Here is a 19,171-nt window from a genome sequence, read left to right on the forward strand (position 1 = left end):
TTTTTTTGTACTACAAGCAAAATCAAGTTTCAGTCCTAAAGAACAGTCCTTTGTTCTCCACAAGCCTGCAGAATATTATTTTGGCATGGTCATAAAATTAAAAAAAAAAAAATTAACCAACTAATCTAAATGTTTGCCTTTGTGCAAAAAAAAAAATAATTACATAAAATACAATGGTAGCAATACAGCATTCTACCTATGCAACAAAACCAAGGGAAAAAAAAAAAGAGAGCAAGAGTAAAAGAAAGTGACATGGGGGGAGGGAGAGATACTTCTAACTGGAGGATTATGTAAGACATTAATAAATAGCCATTTTTTTAGGAAGTAATGGTATCCTCCCCCCAATCTCAGCTGAATGTATTAAAACCAGTTCAAATTCCCAAGCAATTATAAGAACAAAACCCACTTTTATCAGTACCTTAGCCAGCGTAAAGAGGGCGCTCACCAGCTAACGACACAGCATATGCCTTTAAAGTCTTGGCTAGACCAGTTTATTGCTTATTAGACATGGACTAAGAACACATTTAAATAAATATTAAAAATATAGCATTTTGTTCCAAATTACAAAATGGTCAGAGAAATTTGACCATTGTGTTTCTATGCCATTATCTTTATAAATTGTCCTGTAAATTGAACAATATTCTTTGTCTTGGGGGTTGTTCTTGCACATTTAAATGTGGTTCCTACAGTGGCAACGATTAGCTATCTGTGCTCAAACAGGTCTCAGAGGGGCTACAAGGAAGATGACTGTTCTCTCTTGTCATTGCATCTCACCTGAATTTCTGCAAGATAGGATGGTAGTGTGAGGATAGCCAGCATTAACACTGTGCTTCTTTCATTGTCTGGGTCTTGAACAAAGCCCATTCGATCTGTGGGAAGATTCCCACAGAATTCAAGAGAAGCTGCTCTAGACCCACTCATACCTCTCAGCCTGCGCCTGAATTTGTCACCAATGTGCTGAACATATTCAATTCAAAATGAAAGCTGAAGGAGTTGAGGACCTTCAGTGTACGTAATTCATCAGGCCCATTGGATCTGCATATATACATACATATATATATATATATATATATATACAGTGACATATTTGTGAACAGGAGTGGAGTGTGAGGGAAAAAAATAAAGGCATTTTCTTCTCTGCCTCTGAAATGTAATAAATTCACAATCTTTGAATATCTCTCTGTTTCCCAGAATTTTCTCTAGCATTTGCATCATTTCTCGCAGTAATACAAATAAAAATTTTAGTTTCTCTTGCACCTTACCTCCAAAGATTCCAAAGCACATGACAAGCATTCATCAAGATCTGGCTCACATTCCCACATGACTAATATTCAATAAATATTTTTGATGCACCATTTTGCCAGCTTTGCAAGTCAGACATTTGTGTAGCCTTCCCCACCCCCCCCCACTAGCAGTCTCACATATAAATCACTGCATAAATACTTAAGGTGGCAAATAGTTCTCCTTCAGGTCATAACAGGAACATGATGTATGGAGCCATGATTCACTGCAGGATTCTACAGGCTCTAGAAATTCATCATGATGGACTCTACATGCAGCTTGGATTTTACATCTGCCTTTGCTATCTAAGTACAGAAGTTTATAACTATAAACACCATTTTTTTAAGGAATATTTGTACTGTATGTACATATAAAAGTACTCACTTTATTTTGCATTACTTATAGCAGATTGTTTCCAAGTGCTCCTTGAACATACAATGTTACAGGAACAACTGAATTTCTCATTCATAAGTGTCATGTTCATTTTAGTAGCAGGTGCACTTTATTTTCATATACCTGTGTAATTTAGGAGAGGAGAAAGAAGGGGCTCTTTAAAATATCAACAAAGAATTGTAAGTGTAATGCCACCAACAGTACTTTTAAAAATAAATATTAAGTATTTGGACCCTTGACATTCTGGAATGAATAACTTATTTAAGAGAAAATGTGTTAAGACTGAATGCAAGGGTTAAAAACAAAAGGGTAGAGAATGTCATCAGAGGTGGCCTCACACTGCTAAGACAGGCCAGTCCATAGCTGGTGAACGCTCCTTTGTGCTTCCTTAAAATTTCACACTAATGGCACATCAAGAGGCAAAAGCAATTGGGCACATGCACTATGGCAACCATGTTCACTACTTAAGAATATCCTGTCTCCAGATTCCTGAGTACTTTACCATATTCTGGAAAAAAAATTAGGGTTTATATATATGATTTTCTTAAGATGTCAAAGGATTGTCTAAGACTTTACAGTGTCTCCTTTAAGACTTTTTCTTAAATGTTAAGATTCAAAAGTTATGAAAAGTTTGGCACATCAGAAGTTCAGCTATACATATGGAAAAAATGGAATTCAGAGACTATTTTTTAAGCTGTGATGCACAGATGTGCACACTTGTGGACTTGTTCTGTTTCACGATATGAAATCTGAAGGTTTTGTTTTCTAAAATAATCCAGAATAAAAACACATTCACAACCTGTAGGCTGGCACAGCATACCTGAGTGAGAATGTATAACCCCCATCTAAAACAGTAACTTAAATCTTTATCAGCATCCAAACGGAAAAAGACAGAAGGTAAGACTTGTAAGACAGCTATTGATTCATATAAGTTTTCAAGTCCTGATGTCTGTTATTTAATATATGTCTTCATCTAAATTAAAAAAAACAACCAACAACAAAAACAAAAAACCCAAGTTCATGAAAAATTAGGGAAACAATCTGTCTCACACGTTAAGAAACATTTAAGACCATTCTGCTGATGTAACTGTAGGAGCCACACATGCAAGCAGGCTCTTTAAGAACTTTTGTTCAAAAAAAACCCAAAAAAACCCAAAAGAGTCTGAGTACTTTAATTCTGTGAACACTCCTCAGTTGGCACTGACTGCCTCATGGGCTTCATTTTCACTGCTATAGTCTGATTTGGGATCATCCTCATAGTCCTCGTACATTTCTATTTCATCCTCTCCGTTTATCATTTCGTTTCCAGCAAGGCTTCCGCTGTCCGTCTTCATACCATAAGTGCTCTGAATGACAGGGATGCTGGGCTCAGGGCTGGCAGATGTGCTTGAGCAATCTGATGTCATCTGAGGCGATGGCGTGGTAGTCGCCATGGTAATAGCACCAGGATAGACAACCCCCGTTCCCGTGGTGATTGGAATTTGAGGCTGTTGTCTGGAAGGAAAAACAAGAGTGGAATGTGATTTCTTGTGTTCAGAGGAGGGAAGACCTTCTGCAAGTCCAAATGAAAGAAAAGCAGGTGGTTTCCTAGAAAGGCTGCATGCAGTCCTCTGAGGTTCAGTCCAGTCCCATACGGTATTGGTTCATCTTAGTTCCCCATAAGGACAACTGGAGAGTAAATTGTTTAGCAATTACCAGATGTTGTTCATGTATTTTATGTGTTTATTTAAGCCATACTTCAAACTGCCTCTTGAACAGACATCATCAAAAGGCTTCAGGCACCTGTGTGATACATAAACTGCTACTGTAGGTGTGTATTCCAAATCTAAATCCCCCAAAGTCCTGATAAGAGCTTCTGTAAGTTAGGGGACCTCAAGATTTCCTGTAAGTGTCTAAAACGGCAGATAGGTGACTAAGTAACACCATCTAACTTGTAAGCATGTAATGTACTTCTTAAGTGCTAGGCTGACTCCTCTGTCACTTAGAAATACTTTTGATATTTTATTGCTAGCTTTCAATTTTTATTTAAATCCATGATCAGAATGCCATTTGTTCATCAGGATTTAATGTGTGAGAATGAGTTTGACCTTTTTTCTATGTTAATGGACAGTCTACAGAAATTAAGACTTCATCCTGAGGACTCAACGTCTGATTTGATTTATTTTGACAATGCAAATACATGGAAAGACTTGATTTGGGGTGCACTGCCTCTGCAGCTGACACATTTTACGTTCTGATATCTAATTTTGCACTATGTAGAGTTCTCTTTTTCATGCGTATGTGATTTTAACCATGTTTCAAACAAAATAAGCTTATATTACTGCCAGAAATTCCACACAAGCTTTACTGTGGGCATGTACATAGTTGTACTAAATGATACAATGTCTCTTCTTACACCAACGTAGGTAAATTCAAATGCATTGCTGAGTAAAGGTCAGGTTACTGAACCCATTCCATGGTCAGACCTGCACTGGCTTCTTATGTTTGGGTTAATTAACTAATAACATACTTTCTATATTAAAATACTCATGCAATTATTCTCATATTATTTCTGGATCATTAACTTTGCTAAAGCAAGAGAAAAAGAAGGGATGTAACTTGTCTGAAGGAAGAGAATCTCCATCATACTTGGATGTAACACTGAGAAAGTGCTCCAGTACACTCAAGTTCTTTGGAAGATGCTGTTCCACTATTGACTGATTATTGAACATACATGTTTATTTGCAGCATCTGTTTAAAGAACACATATTTCAATGTATTCCTAACCTTCTTTAGAATAAAGTTGACCAAGTATCAGAGAACTATTCTCTAATTTTAGGAGGAGAGAAGCGGTGTCAGATGTGTTTGAATAGTCTAACAAATCTATAACTTCTTAACCACTGCGTCATTTTGTGATAAAATTCCAAAGGACATTGCAAAAAACATTCTCTCACAAATTCTTAATCAGTAGCCAAATCAATACACAAAATAATGTGAAGCTTATTCACAAGACCCCTAAATGCTGAGTCTTCCTCAGAGCTACTGGGAAACCAAAATCCTTCAAGTTCAGGTACCAATGCAGACAGTCAAAACATGAACACAGTGTAAGGTAACATTAAAATAGCTTGTAGTATTGTCATTGCTGGCACTGCTAGCCTCACTCTTAAAGCCTCTGTCTGCACTGCTTGAGAAATTCAAACATCTGTTGTGTGAGTGTGGTACACCTGGCTAGCAGCAAGCAAAACCATCACAGTAATTCATTTGACACAGTCATTATACTCCTGTTTGCAAATGATGATTTGCAGATGATTTACAAACAGCTAGGGATTTTTCACTAAATTTTCACTTTTTAAATGATCTGATAAATGTCCTGTGAAAACAATTTTCAGCCAATGTATTTACTTGCGAGTGATTTTCGGCAAACATCTTTCAATACTTTATCCATAAAATTGAACACCTACCTCACATGGGAACATTGCACATTATAGAGGAGTATAAACTATTACTGTTAAAACCCACATGTATCTCCTTCACAACTTTCACACACAGAAAATGTTCATAGTAATGACTGTTTCTCCACACATGGTCACAGCAAAATTTTACATACTTGTCACCTTAATTCTCTCTAATCTGCCCATCTAACAACTTCAGGTATTAATATTTTTTGTGATATTTCTTAGAATAAATTCACAAAATAACTGTTTATCAAAGAACACCACAATGCTAATGCCAAAAGATGTTTTGAGAAAAGTTGTCTTTACAAATTTCTAAGAATTATAGAATATACTCAAAGTATGACTGAGCCTAAGCTGGTCTTGTGTTAAGATGACACTAAGGATCTGAACTCTAATATCCACCCCTACCCCTTTTCCCAAAATTTTGCATTTTTCTACAAGCAAGTTGTGAAGTGTCTTGATAAAAAAATGGTTGTCAGTGTTAAGGTCCAAAGGACAGATTCATGGAATATTAGGGACTGGAAGGGACCTCAAGAGATCATCTAGTCCAACCTAGCACCTCTACAAAAACTCATCCAGGCAGGTCTTGAATATCTCCAGAGAGGGAGATTCCACAACTGCCCCTGGCCAGCCTGTTCTTTGAAATGCTAATCAAGTCGGCAAAACTCTTTTGCTTATCCACCTTTCAACAGGACAGAGTATTTGTCCAAGTACCACTCATCTCAAAGTACAAAGGGAGCAAGTCATCTGAGCATAATGAAGAAGAATTTACAGAGATACCTTTTACTCTAGAATGCACAAAATGCATGGCAAACTATAGAAGGAAACTAACTGGTAAAGAAGTTGATTGGTGTAAGAGAAAAGTTAAAAGCTTAGTGAATTTGTCATTCATAAATGAAGTTCATTTTTACATGTCAAACAAAGATCAGATGTGGTGTGTGTGCCTGCTGCCGAGTGGGTAAGACTGGTGAGCTCTAAATGACCTACATCTCACCATGGAACTGTAAACATGTGGTAACTGTACCACCTAAATGGGAAATGCCTCAAATTGCTAACCATTTGCTAGAAAAATTTTGCTAGCACTTAAAACATAGGCACCTCAGTAACTGGACACCTACCTTTCACTTTGCCCTTGTTATTATTTAGAGCTGATCAGGTTGTCTCTGTAAATTCTGCTTGAGTTGCAGCATTACATCTGGAAAGCCTTCTTTAGAGATACAAACTGTATGGATGGCATATGTTACTAGAGATGAGTGTTATCATTTCCTAAGTAATTACATTTTACAGGATAGGGAGGTGGGAAGAAATTAGAGCATTCTAACTGCTCTGCCTGAAAAGAAGAGTTGGGAGTTTCTAACCTATGACTCTAGCTATTATGTGTTATTTATTTATTTATTTGTAGTTCTTTAAGTTGTTTGTGTTAATGGTGTTTTTTTATACCATTAAATTCCATATGATTAACCCTTGTATCTAGCTAGAGTTTTGCCTATCATAGGATCTTGGAGTGAGGGAGATAAAAACATACTTTATTGCAAGCTAAAGGTTATGATTCAGCTCAGTTGCACACAGCTAAAGCAAGGAGATTTTCAGCCTAGTTAAGATTTCTAGAAGCCAGCATTCATCTCCCTGTCTCTTCAGATCTGTATTGAACAGTGACACATACCATGGCTTCAAACCACTCCTGTCTCCACCATCTCCTCTGGCCATTTACTAGAGGTCACCTGCCTCTCCAGTTCTGCCAGCACTGCTAGCATGTCTGTCCAGTCTGGGTCCAAAGATTTGGCCAAAAACAGTTAAGAAAATATAAAACCGGAGGCAACATGAAAATTCTTAGATCAACTGACCAGCTCACAAGTTTGTGGCATTAATATTCTTAGGATATTTCTGGAGAATGTTCCACTATTGACTTTTGCAAAACTAGCTAAATGTTTAAATTGGCAAATTCACATTGTTTTCTGTCCCCTTTCCCAACTATTTTTGACAGCTCTTTAAATGACTGAAGCAAAATCAATTACATTAAGAAAAATGCTTATATGCTACACTCCCCTGAAACTTACATTCCCATAAGGAAAGAAGCAACAGTAAATCTCACAAAAGCACCCATTGTGTACTTACTTTAAGTCCAAGCTATAGGAGTATAATATTACAGCCTTGTTCAAAACTGTAGTCTAGCAACATTGAGACTATGTGTGTACAGTAGTTATAAACACTATAAAGGCTTTACTCTAAACATCTTACACTGGTAAAACACACACAAAAAATGAGGAAAAAAAAGTTACTGCTTACATAATTCTGCAGAGAAATGTACATATCATATACTTGTATTTAGAGTGTATTAGACTGTAAAAATGTCTCAGAATTGAATTATTTGTGTAAGATAAGGCAACAAAAGACAGACTCTTAACTTAAAATGTCTGAATTTATGTTTTATACACCCATTTGTTAGTTCACATTTATGCATTACAAAAGAAGTAGTGTTGAAGAGAAATTGTAAATCACTTGAAGTCTGTTCAGGGATTAATTTATGCTGAAGTTATCATTCACAACTTCCCATTAATAATTTTATTATTAAAAATAACTCAATTATGTTAAAGACATCTGGCTTCAGATTCAGCTTCCACTAGATTAAAAGCAGCACATTTTTAATATAGTCTGCATTAAACATGAATTATTTCTGTATATTATCTGCCTCATTTGAAACAAAACTCATTCAGGCAGGGATGCACATTTTAAGTTCCACTCCATTCTTTAAAATACCTGCTACTTCCTAGATTTTTGTGCTTGTCTACTTGCATACATAACATTTCTCTCAAAACATGAATTTCCTGCCCAGTTTATTCCAAGAAATCTTCACTCTCATTCAGTTCTTCAGAAGCTTTTCTTCAAAGACCACAAGAGAACTTGGCCACTCATTAACTGATTTCTCCATTTTAAGGCCTGGCTATTTTGTGTACTGAGATTCTCTAAACAACTTGTGTGCATCTCACCAGTGTTTATCAAAGAATGCAGCCCACTGAAGTAAGCAGTATGAGCTTTGTCCATCTTAAAAGTTTAGGTATTGTAAAACTCTTTCATTCTTGGTGGGGGGCCAATGTCTGAGTTGTACTCAAGGCAGGATTATTCAATTTCAGCCAATGGCTCGCCCAGGGGGATCTGATAGGAACTAGCCCTTACTGTATTGCTTTACCCATAAATGTACATTTGGTATAAGAGAACCTGTTTTGAATGTCTCTCTCTCTGTTTCACACGTCTCCTGTTGATCTTTTTTATTCCATGACAATAATGTTTTGCCATTTTGGCATACCCATTCCCAACTTAATTGGTAGGTTCCTAAAAAAGAAAAAGCAGCAGGACTTCAAGCAGTATGGAGCTCTTGGCACATTTCACTGAAGTTTATTTTGTGCTTTTGTTCTCTATCTTACACTGACATATTTACTGTAAACAGAGTATTTTCAATCCCAGAAACAACATTTGTCTCCTATTTCATTCTGAAAAAGAAAATGCATCTCAGCTCTCATGTCTACAGTTCTGAAGGATGATGTATGCTGTTTTTTCCATCCAAACAGTAGAGAAATGACAGGTGTATGAGGTCAGTCAGGAAAACTGTTCCAGCTGACGCTTTATGTGATGTTTACATTAAAATCAAGGAAGAGTAAGTTTAAGAACTTGATGGTCACTATCATTGTGTTTCACTTATAATCTGATTTGGATGAAATTTTGCTCTTTATTACTCAATAAACTATTCTGCTGAAATAAATGGTGCTGTGTTTTACATTTCAGTTCAAAAAAGCTGTCTGATTGTTTCACCTATTTTGCTTGGCTTCTTCCAAGGATTCTGTTTTAACTCTTTCTTTAGGGAAGAAGGGAATTTGGGGCAACAGTGGGAATATACAGAGAAGCATGACATAATTTTCTAAAAGCACAGTCTGTTTCCTCAGTATCAAAATTTATATTCATATTGAACTGCAACATGGATCTACTTTCTCCTTTATTGTTCATCTTTTGCATAACTAAAAGTCAGTATTTTCCATTTAGGTTGCATCAGCAGTTTACTTTTGAGTTTGTTTGTTTGTTTCTTTATTTGTTTCTTTCTTTCTTTCTTCCTTTTTCTTTCTTTTTCTTTCTTTCTTTCTTTCTTTCTTTCTTTCTTTCTTTCTTTCTTTCTTTCTTTCTTTCTTTCTTTCTTTCTTTCTTTCTTTCTTTCTTTCTCTTTCTTTCTTTCTTTTCTTTCTTTTTCTTTGTTTCTTTCTCTTTCTTTTTCTTTCTTTCTTTCTCTTTCTTTCTTCTATTTTTTTACTTTTTAAAATCATAGTATCATTCTTTAAGTAGGCACTTTAAGAATTTTCTTAAATCCATCCTCCACATTCACCTCCATATTTAGCCATCACTTCCAGTGTGTAAAATGCTACTGCTTTATACTGGTTTGAATTAGCAAACAATCCTCAAATTGTTCAGACTGCTGTTTTGGCATTTCTTTTACATTTCTTGTCTAAATGCAATTTGGCCTGTCAATCTGCTGTGGAAGACATAAGCTAGAGTTTCATTCCCTCAGTCTGAATATAATTTGTGATGTGATGTATAAATTCAGATTTCTAGTTAGGGTTCTATGTACAATTTTGATCAAAGTCTATTAGTAAACAATTTCCCATATAGCAAAGAATGGAAAACAAGGTCAAAACTATAGACTGGAAGGCTATTTCAAGATATCAAAACCACTTCTATTTACTGATTGAAGCAAGAGCCCACATTGTTGCAGGCTGTACCACAAAATAATTGACTGCAACAGGAGTTCTGCATCCCAAGCCAAAAATGAGGGCACATAATCGACGTCAAGGTCAATTATCTGGTAGGGAAGTACCCAACAAAAGGAGACTATTGTGATTAGAGAAATAAGCAGAACATTGTGAATTTGGAAAGGCTGGCACTGGAGATAGCTTTTAGACTCTTTGTAAAGCACCAGAAACATTGTATTAGAGCACTGAGCATCACATTCATTAAAAAACAAAAAAACAACAGGAGAAAGAAAGCGTTTCTGGTGCAGTTGTTTCACTGGACTTTTGTTATCTTTAGCCTGTAGATCTCTCATAGGACTGCTTTCTCTGCTGAAGACTAGAGGAAATGCTGTTAAAAACCACACAATATTCTTAAAACTTTCTGAGCCATATATTCCATGTTGTAAATCTACCCCAGACAATCTATGCACCTATTTGAAAGACTCTTCCAAAACCCTTTTTTAATATTTTTTTCACATTTCTATGCATAACAAAATTCCTAATAGCCTCATGCTATATCATTAATTCACATCTGTTCTTAAGGTAACCGCTATTTCTCTTGTCCTTTTTCCCTTTTTCTACATGAGAATAATATATTTGTGCTTTTCCCTTTGTTCTTGTCTTAATTTAGGAAATTATCCTGGAGTCAACAGCAGCCCGGAATGGATTATCTTACTAATAACTCACAAAAGACATGATTCAAACCTTTCAGGCTAATGGGAAACAACTTCTTTTGACTTTAAAGAATTTCACAATCAGTCTCATAATCAGCATTCAGTGGCAAGCTGATAGCTCCATATTGCATGATGTATCTTGTGTTTTTAATAAGGTTTTACAGGTTTAGACCCTTACCTTCCAAATTACATTAGTCAATGACTTCAACAGATAAGTCTATTTGTTTTCAAACGGCATGCTCTGTCTTTGAAAACAATTGCAACAATAGCACTTACCCTACGGTAAAAAACTGCCTCATCTCCTGTCTTCGAGACCTCATCAGTTGTTTGTATTCACCAATGCGCAGTTTCTTGCCATCAACAATGCAGGTACGTTTTGGTCGAGGTTTGTATTTGTAATTAGGATACTTTTCTAGGTGGATTTTACTTAGCCGTGCCTGCTCTTCATAATAAGGTTGTTTCTCTTGATTTGACATAGACTTCCAGCGAGATCCTGTTAACACAAAACGTTTGTGAGGACTCAAGTAGAGCAGAGTAAGCTTTATGCATTCACATTTCTGCATGACTTCTTCACCACAATAAAAAACTTTGAAATAAATTAATGCAATCAATTGATTTGAATTTACATTGGCCAGCACATATATTGGGAGGCATAACCTGTGCAATCCTGAAAGAAACTGGACTGCCAGATATTCCTGCTGACCAAACATCTGTAGATCTATATTAAATAGGTGCTCTTAAAATCAATAGTTCTCATGCTGCAAAACAGATTAATTTTTTACAATATGAGCATACATCAGTGAATAACTCCATACCCTTGTTATACCACGCACAGCATTATGGTTAAGTTAGGTCTACAACCATACATTTCTACTGATTAACATGTTGCCTGGGGATATATGCTTCTTTGATAGTTTTATGAGGATTTGTTAACACACTTCTGCTAATAGATATTATCTTGCTATGTAGCAGGAAAAAAAGTATCCAAACCTTACAGATTCAAGAAAATTCCTTGCTGTCTGGGTGTCTCAAATTTACTAATCTTCTGATATAAGCTTGGCATAATATTGGAACCTTACCATATTTTAAATCCTATTACGCATACTGTCTTCCGGTCAGATGTAATATAAGCACAGAAGTGCACCAAGAAAGTTACGTTTAACAAACTTATATTAAAAAAAACAAAACACGAAAAAGAAAACCAGAAAGCACATAGTAATTACATACACCACTTCAGGTACTGTAAACTCTTATTGAAAGCTGCACCAATAAAAAGCTAAAAAATTAACACAGTGTACACAGGAAAAAGGAAAAAGTATTCAGATCTCTTGCATTGTTTATAAGGAGCTAACTAAACACTTAAATAGAGAAGAGATTTTTTTTTTTTCCTAGGGGATAAGAAATGCAGAAAATAGCTTTTTGGTGTCTTTTAGATGAATAAAACGATTACAGCTGTGGTAAATGCGGGTGGAAGCTATTCTTTTACCAAGACTTTTCATACATCAACAAATGGAAAAGTTGTATAAATATCATCCGTAGCCAGCAATACTCTCTGTCAGTTCTAATATTTCAGTTTCTTTTCTCATTGTCCTGGAAAAGTTGCACAGATATTATATGGACACAGACTTATTTGTGGTAGAGCAGATACTGACAGGTTAATTCCATGGTTAACAAACACTCACTTGCTGGCACTTCTGAAATATTTGTGCTGAAAGTTTACATTTAAATGAATACAGTTACTATGCTCCTAATAGTTTTTTCACAGAATGCACACAAATAATATAGATTCCCTACAGCTGCCAACACTGAAACAGTGCAGGTTTTATACAAAACTGAAAGGCTATTCATGTAACTTACTTATATGGTAGACAAAAATATGAGAACTAGTAAGTAGGATTTTGGAAGCTTTAGGACAAAGTAACATTTATTCCTATGTAGTCTTGCCTCTGTAGTAACATGCAGAAAAAACTCTGGTGAGAACGTATATGAACTCAAAGTTTACAATAATTTGATTGCAGAGGAAACTTGATTTTTACTTTTATTTATTACGAGTTACATTTGGAATCTGTCTTTCACTTCAAAGACTCAGAAACCAAACATAGGTTTTAAAGCAAACATAGGTTTTAACATTTCACCACTCATTCCCACGTATGTTTCTAATTCTCTCAAGGGGTCTTAAAAAGCAAATCAAAATTTCTCAAAAAATAAGACAATTTATTTGCACAGTGGCAAAGCATAATCCATGGTATATTGCCTGATCATCTCACTGTATACAAATTAAATATTAACTATCGTGTCCCTTAACTAGGCAGTATTGTTATTGTATGACAGTGGTGATTCCTTAGATTTTCAAACATTCTAGCATTTTGAATCAAACTTAATTTTGCATGAAAGAAGGTATGCATGTCTGTGACTTTTGAACTGTGCCAGGTTTCTTTGACACTGCATTGTCTGACTTAAACTTTGAATTTTGTACTTTATTAATTTTTTCCCTGTATTTACTCTCGTTTTGCATTCAGGTGATTTCTAATGGAACATTGAAATTAGACCTTTTATCAGGATACACTCTTGAAACAGTTTTCACAAAACATTCGTTTTGAATCCTGGTGTTAAGTTTTTTAAGGATGTTGTGACTCTGCTGTTGAAAATAAAAAGTATTAGGGAAGGGGCATAAAGAGAAAAGGAAAGAAATGAAAACAATCCTTGACTTTTCATTTCTATAAATCTTAGTAATTACAATTTCAGTGAACATCTTCCAAACAAACAAAGTATGTCCTAAAATTAGAGAAGCTGCAAATCCAAGAAGGAAGCAACTAGCCTGTGTCACCAAAATAAATAACTTCATCTTTCCACGGCTCCAAAAATAACTAACCTCTGCCAATTGCTACTACCATAGAGCGCGTTCTAAGCTTCCCTCAGTTTGGGTTCAGTCACAGTCATGATTTGCTCATTGTCTCGCACTTACCTAGGATTTTGCTAATGTTGGAGTTGTGCATGTCAGGGAAGGCTTGGAGAATTTTTCGACGCTCATCCTTTGCCCAAACCATGAAAGCATTCATTGGTCGTTTGATGTGTGGTTCGCTGCTGGCTCGGCCCCGCGAATCCCGGTAGACTCGAGCTTCAGCCACAGTGGCACCTCCTGTTGGCCAACAATAATACTGCTGTAGTTTAGCTGCAGAGCCATTCATTGCTTTACTCCCTGTAATGTCAGGGCAGGAAGAAACAAGATGGATGCAAAACATTATTACGTGGATTACGCAAGCGCTTTCAGAGCTGTGTTTATTTTAGCCTCATTCTCTTTCTCTCTCTCTCTTTTTTTTTTTTTTTCTTGCCAGATCTACCAGAGAGACAAACACAGAGAGAGCGAAAGGGTATCCGATGATTTCAGTGCAACCAGGCTCACCCAGCTGAAGGCATCAACATCTGAGGGAGGAAACAAAGTGCACTATTTCCTCAGTTGAGGTGTGGAGATTTGAAAAAGGTTCTATTTGGGACTCAAACATAACAAATACGTTCTGAATGCTCACCAAAACGCCCACAAAAGTTGCACTTAAGAATCCAAGCTGATCTGTCCACACAAGTAATTTACAATTACTTTGCTGCTTGAGCACTGACACACACCCCAATCATTTAATAAAATAAATTACACAGTGCACCAGGTACATACTGATAGTTGCATGAATCTGATTATGATTGAAGGTGAACATTTTAAAGTCACATCTGCGTTAGTTGAATTTTAGATGTATCTTGGAGCATTCAATCACATCAGTGTAATAAAACTGTCTGCCTTCAACAGGTTCATGCACAGCATCCTGCAGCTTCCAGAATGGGAGACAAGCACTCCAGCTTCTCCATGCCCACTGTGCTTTAATGTACCCCAGTGTGCTGTTATTACTCACCATCAATTCAGCTTGTACATGCTAACCTTAACTGGGTTTACGAATACCTTCAGCCCTGTTTCTTTACCATGAACAGCGAAGCTTCACAGGGGTTTAGAGTTCAGAGAGTTGAGTATGAGGTGTTGAATGAGTTAATAGAGGAGGAAGATATAACCAAGTCTAGACAAGGCATGCTTTTACCAGAAAAGCTTTTGCAATTGTAATGATAACGTGTTCTCAGGGCAATATATTAGCTACAAAAGAAAGGCAAAAGTTATTTACAGTGGAGGAATACCATACTTAGTCTTAGGCCTCATCAAACTGTTCATATAATTCAGTATCTTGAAAAGGCAAAGTACCTGACAACAAATTAACACAGCAATAGGCTCCTGTTTTGCAGACTGTTACAACTCCCAACGCTGATTTACTTACCATGTAATACTAGCCCTTTACACCAAGTAAAACACTGCAGATTTACTCATTTCAGTGACTGACTCACAAGGTTGTAATTGTGCAAAAACTAATTCTTAATCTCACGAGAAAAGACTATATGTTAAGTATACCACTTGAAAATTCTATATAGGAAATACATTTACATGAAAAAAAGTCCTAAAATAGAGGATGCATAACTAATACACTACCTTTTGCCACCAGGTCCACAGTACATTAATTTCATTTAAAACGCACTGACCATAGAGGATAAATTGATTTTGCTTTATATGGTGTTGACAGCCATGTTTATTGTGCAGTGAAATGTAGTGTAGTTTCAAGCTGACTATATCCATCAACACAGGGCAATATGCTGACTACTGGGCCAGATGAAGACATACATTACCCTGAGAGCAAAACGCTCATTCGTATACAGCAGTGTCTTCTCCAGAGGATCACCATGGTAATTTATGATGCCTCAAATGCCATTACTTTACAGCTGACACCGATTTGGCAATTTGTATACTAACATGCATGCACATAAAAGAAGACAGGTTTGTGGCAAATGTGAGATGCAAAACTATTTTAATACTATTCTAAGTCGAGTGCCATGCTACAGGTGTTAAGCATTTACAGGAGGCTGCAGCTGCAGTCAGCTTTTTAATGCAAAAAGGAACAGTAGTTTTGCTGAGCACCCTGCACGTAGGAGGTATTTAGAGGTGTGGATGCTTAATAAGGCTCTGTCCATTGTTGTTAGAAGGCTTGGAACATGCATAGCAAAGATACAATCTTTTGAGAGAGGATGTATTTATTGTGAAAATATAATAAGTTACAAGCATAATAAGTCAACACTGGAAACATTTACTGAGACAAATTGCTATATAATTTGAGAAAAATCAAATATATCATGTAATGGTTTTTCTATCTTTTAAAATAACACTACAAAATTTATAACTAGTAGGTGGGCATTGAGGAAGTTGCTGACAAATTTAAAAAAATAATTATTATTGATGCAAAAAATGTCATTTATTATTCAGCTACACTACTCACAGCAAAAGAAAGAGGACATTTGGACCTACATGACGATTTTTCATCTTTTAGAGTCCCAAAGGCAATATAAAGAGTTTGTCTTTAGCCCTTGCTAAGACAATTTTGGCTTGACTTTTCAATCCAGGAAAAGAGTACCTTTATTAGTATCAAGATTGTATCTGTCTTTTTAATTTGAATATAATAAAAAACTAAACAGGCAAACAAAAAAAACCTCCAACCCCCCAACCCAACAAAATAAGAGAAAAACCCAACTAAAAAACAACAACAAAAAGATGGGGGGGAGGGGGAGGGGAACCAAACACGACACAAATGGTCTCTTTTCAGAGCAAAGTTATGCCAGAAAACAATTCTTAGGATAATAAATTATAACCATCCCAAGACAGCCAAGAAGTTCTGGCTACATCTGCTTTAAGCAAGTCCATTCTTGAAGGATTTGAAAAAGCAGCCAGAGTTGATGCTCCTTGTGCTTGATCTCTGGGGGAGTACTTGCAAGTTGACCCATAGGCCATCACAAAAGCATCTGCAAAATGAATTTCTGCAAATAACTGAAGTAATATAATCTCATTTTTCTTCTGTCTCAGAACTACAGAACTATATTCAGCATATAAAGCATTACCAAAAAATACTTCTGTTAGCATGTGATTCTATGTGAGGAGACAGAATGTCTCCAGCACTTTTTTAGGTTGGAAATCAGGTACTAATGATACAAAAAGCACATATGCTCATTGCGCTCTTACATGTTGAAACAGATAAGAACAAGCTTTCAAGCTGGTTGTTCTTAGGAACTTTATCCTGTCAATCAGATAGACAGTATTGTGCTCTACATAAACAATCTCCATAAGCTTTACAAAGCATGGATTTTTTTTTTTTATTGTAGTAATTATTGTACTGACAGAGACTGAGACATCTGAAATTTCTGAAGAAAAGAATATTTTCTGAAAACATTTTCAGGGTAGTTTAACAAATAATGAACCCAATATAAGAGATGTAACAAAAACATACTGTTTTTATTTTATAGGAAGGGTGAGAAATGTGAAGGAAGTATCTGCTACTCTATGTCAACTAAGGCTCTATTAGGTAGTTATGGTTCCTACTGCAATCAGAGATGATGTTTTTGATTTTCAGAATTAAGAGCTTGGTCAGAATTCGTAATGATTGCAAATGCAGTATGGTTTAGCTGCCCTGGTTACTTAGCTGGAAAGAAGTCTACATTTCAGCCTAAAGGCTGTGGCTGTCCTCAAAATGACACTTTAGGCTTCTGAGGATGTGCATGGATGAACTTCTTAGATGCTTTGCATTTGCCTAACTTCTAATGACTTTGGTGATCTAAAACTAAAAGATCTAAAAATGATAATTTTTTGTGGATATATGGCAGACAAGTCCTCTGTGGAGGATGGATTCTAGAGTATACTCTATGGACCATACTGAGTCAGGGAACACCACAGAATGAATCAAAAAATGTTACAGGTTCATTAAATTTCAAACAATATTTTTGTTCCTAAAATGACTCCTCTGTAATGATAGTGCAAGGAAGAAGAACCTCTGTTCTTTAGAAACAGAAAAGAATCTGATCATCAACAGGAAAGAAGCATTGTCACATAAATTAAATATTAATAAACATAAACTAGCAATTGTTGCATTGTTTATTTATTTCTGTCCTTATCTGAGTTTCTCACTGTTTATAAGGACCAGAATTTTAGGACATGTGCCACCTCTTAGCGTGATTCCTGAAATCTTGGCCACATTAGGGTTAATCCTATTGTCTTTAATGAGGTATGGGTTTACCTTACATTTTATAGATCATCTGTCACAACAAAACCTCAGACAGGGCCTTTACATGCTACCAAAAGGCAAACAATAATAAACCTGATAGAAAGGAGCCAAGACAAGGTTGAGAAAAAGATGAGGAAAGAAAGGGAAAAGAAGTGACAGGAAAAACAAAGAGATTTTTATCAGACACTGTTATTTCTTAATTACTCTTCACACTCTGGCCATTGATTCATGTTTGAAGTGATACATTTCCTTTTACTACCCCCAGGTAATGAGTCTTTGGCTGCTCTAGAGAATATACTGCATACCATCTTCCATAGACATATACCAAGATAAGATACACAGAAGTAAAGACAATCTGCCTAGGCTTCTATTGTAAAAGTGACTGGCTAGTAGTAAAGCTCCTAACATCAGTTATTCATTAAGCTGAGATAACATTTTTGTCTACTTTGGAAAAGACTGATTGCAACCTTCGAAGTATTTGTCCATGTCTGTGGTAAGACAACTAGCACTGCTAGCAGCTTGCATTACAAAGACCAGAACTCAATGAACATGCAAACAGGAGTCACGCTTTTACTACTAGAGATGGGTTACTCATAAACATGGAAATGCCATAGAACAAGGGGGCATGAAAAACTAGCTTGGCAGTTCTCCATCCTGCTTAACCTGTGGACAGATAAATGCAGCCTTTATGAATGGTTTGTAAATCAAACAGAAAAATCTGGAAGGAGCAGATTGACAAAAGATGTTTTGGAAAGTTTAGAACACAAGAATAATCATTTAGCTATTACTGTGAGTTATTAAGTTCAATGTTCAATTTTGGAGATAGTTACAAAAAATACTCCTTCACTAATCTAAGTGACTTGTAGCAGAGTTACTGCAGTATTTTTCGGTTTTGCCTCTTGCTTGCCTCTTACTTCTTCATCCCCACCCACTTTCAGAAGTCTTTTTCTTTATTGCCACCAAGAGAGACAAAATAAATATGTCTCATGGACTATTGTCATTACTGGCATGTCTTTTCATCACTAGGCAAAACTAAGTCCCACTTGGAAACATGACTTTGTCCAGGATGGAGATGTCTGTAGTCACACAGTGGCACAAATGTTCTGCATGGAAGTGTCTGTTTGTCAAGCTGCTTTCATTTCAAATGCTAAACAAATATTATTCAGCTGGGATTTGAGGCTGCATGTCAATGAATGAAAAGGGGGGGGGGGGGGAGGGAACTGAGAAAGACATGAGTGATTCATGAAATACTGGAATATTTAAATGAGCTCTAAAATATTTCACCTGAAAGGGTTCTAAAATGTGCTAAGTAAATAGTAAGAGGTGGGAATAAACTGTAGCACAGGTTAGCTACATCCATGCAATACTCTGTTATGATAAGGCTTCTATTTTTCCTGGTAAGAGACTCCATTCTCTTTAAAACATCAACAAGAAGAACCAAAAGGGAATTCCCCAAGGTCAGCTCTGAGGAAACATAAACCTCTAAT

The 19,171-nt window shown here is 36.2% G+C and overlaps 1 protein-coding gene across 4 annotated transcripts in view; it reads right to left on the bottom strand.

Moving 5' to 3' along the window:
- Positions 1-210: 210 nt before the first annotated feature.
- SOX6 (SRY-box transcription factor 6) overlaps positions 211-19,171 on the bottom strand; it is a 243,134-nt gene continuing 224,173 nt past the window's right edge. For 2 of the 4 annotated variants that reach the window (XM_054390717.1, XM_054390715.1), the window contains exons 13-15: positions 13,520-13,693; positions 10,831-11,047; positions 211-3,168 (exon numbers count right to left, since the gene is read on the bottom strand). In XM_054390717.1, coding sequence (XP_054246692.1) covers positions 2,865-3,168; positions 10,831-11,047; positions 13,520-13,693 — 695 coding nt within the window. In that variant the 3' untranslated portion in view covers positions 211-2,864. Of the gene's footprint in view, positions 3,169-10,830; positions 11,048-13,519; positions 13,754-19,171 lie in introns of all 4 variants that reach the window. The other 2 variants (XM_054390714.1, XM_054390713.1) reach the window with 1 other exon arrangement.

This window comes from Indicator indicator, chromosome 21 (genome assembly GCF_027791375.1).
Source record: "Indicator indicator isolate 239-I01 chromosome 21, UM_Iind_1.1, whole genome shotgun sequence".
NCBI classification, from domain to species: domain Eukaryota; kingdom Metazoa; phylum Chordata; class Aves; order Piciformes; family Indicatoridae; genus Indicator; species Indicator indicator.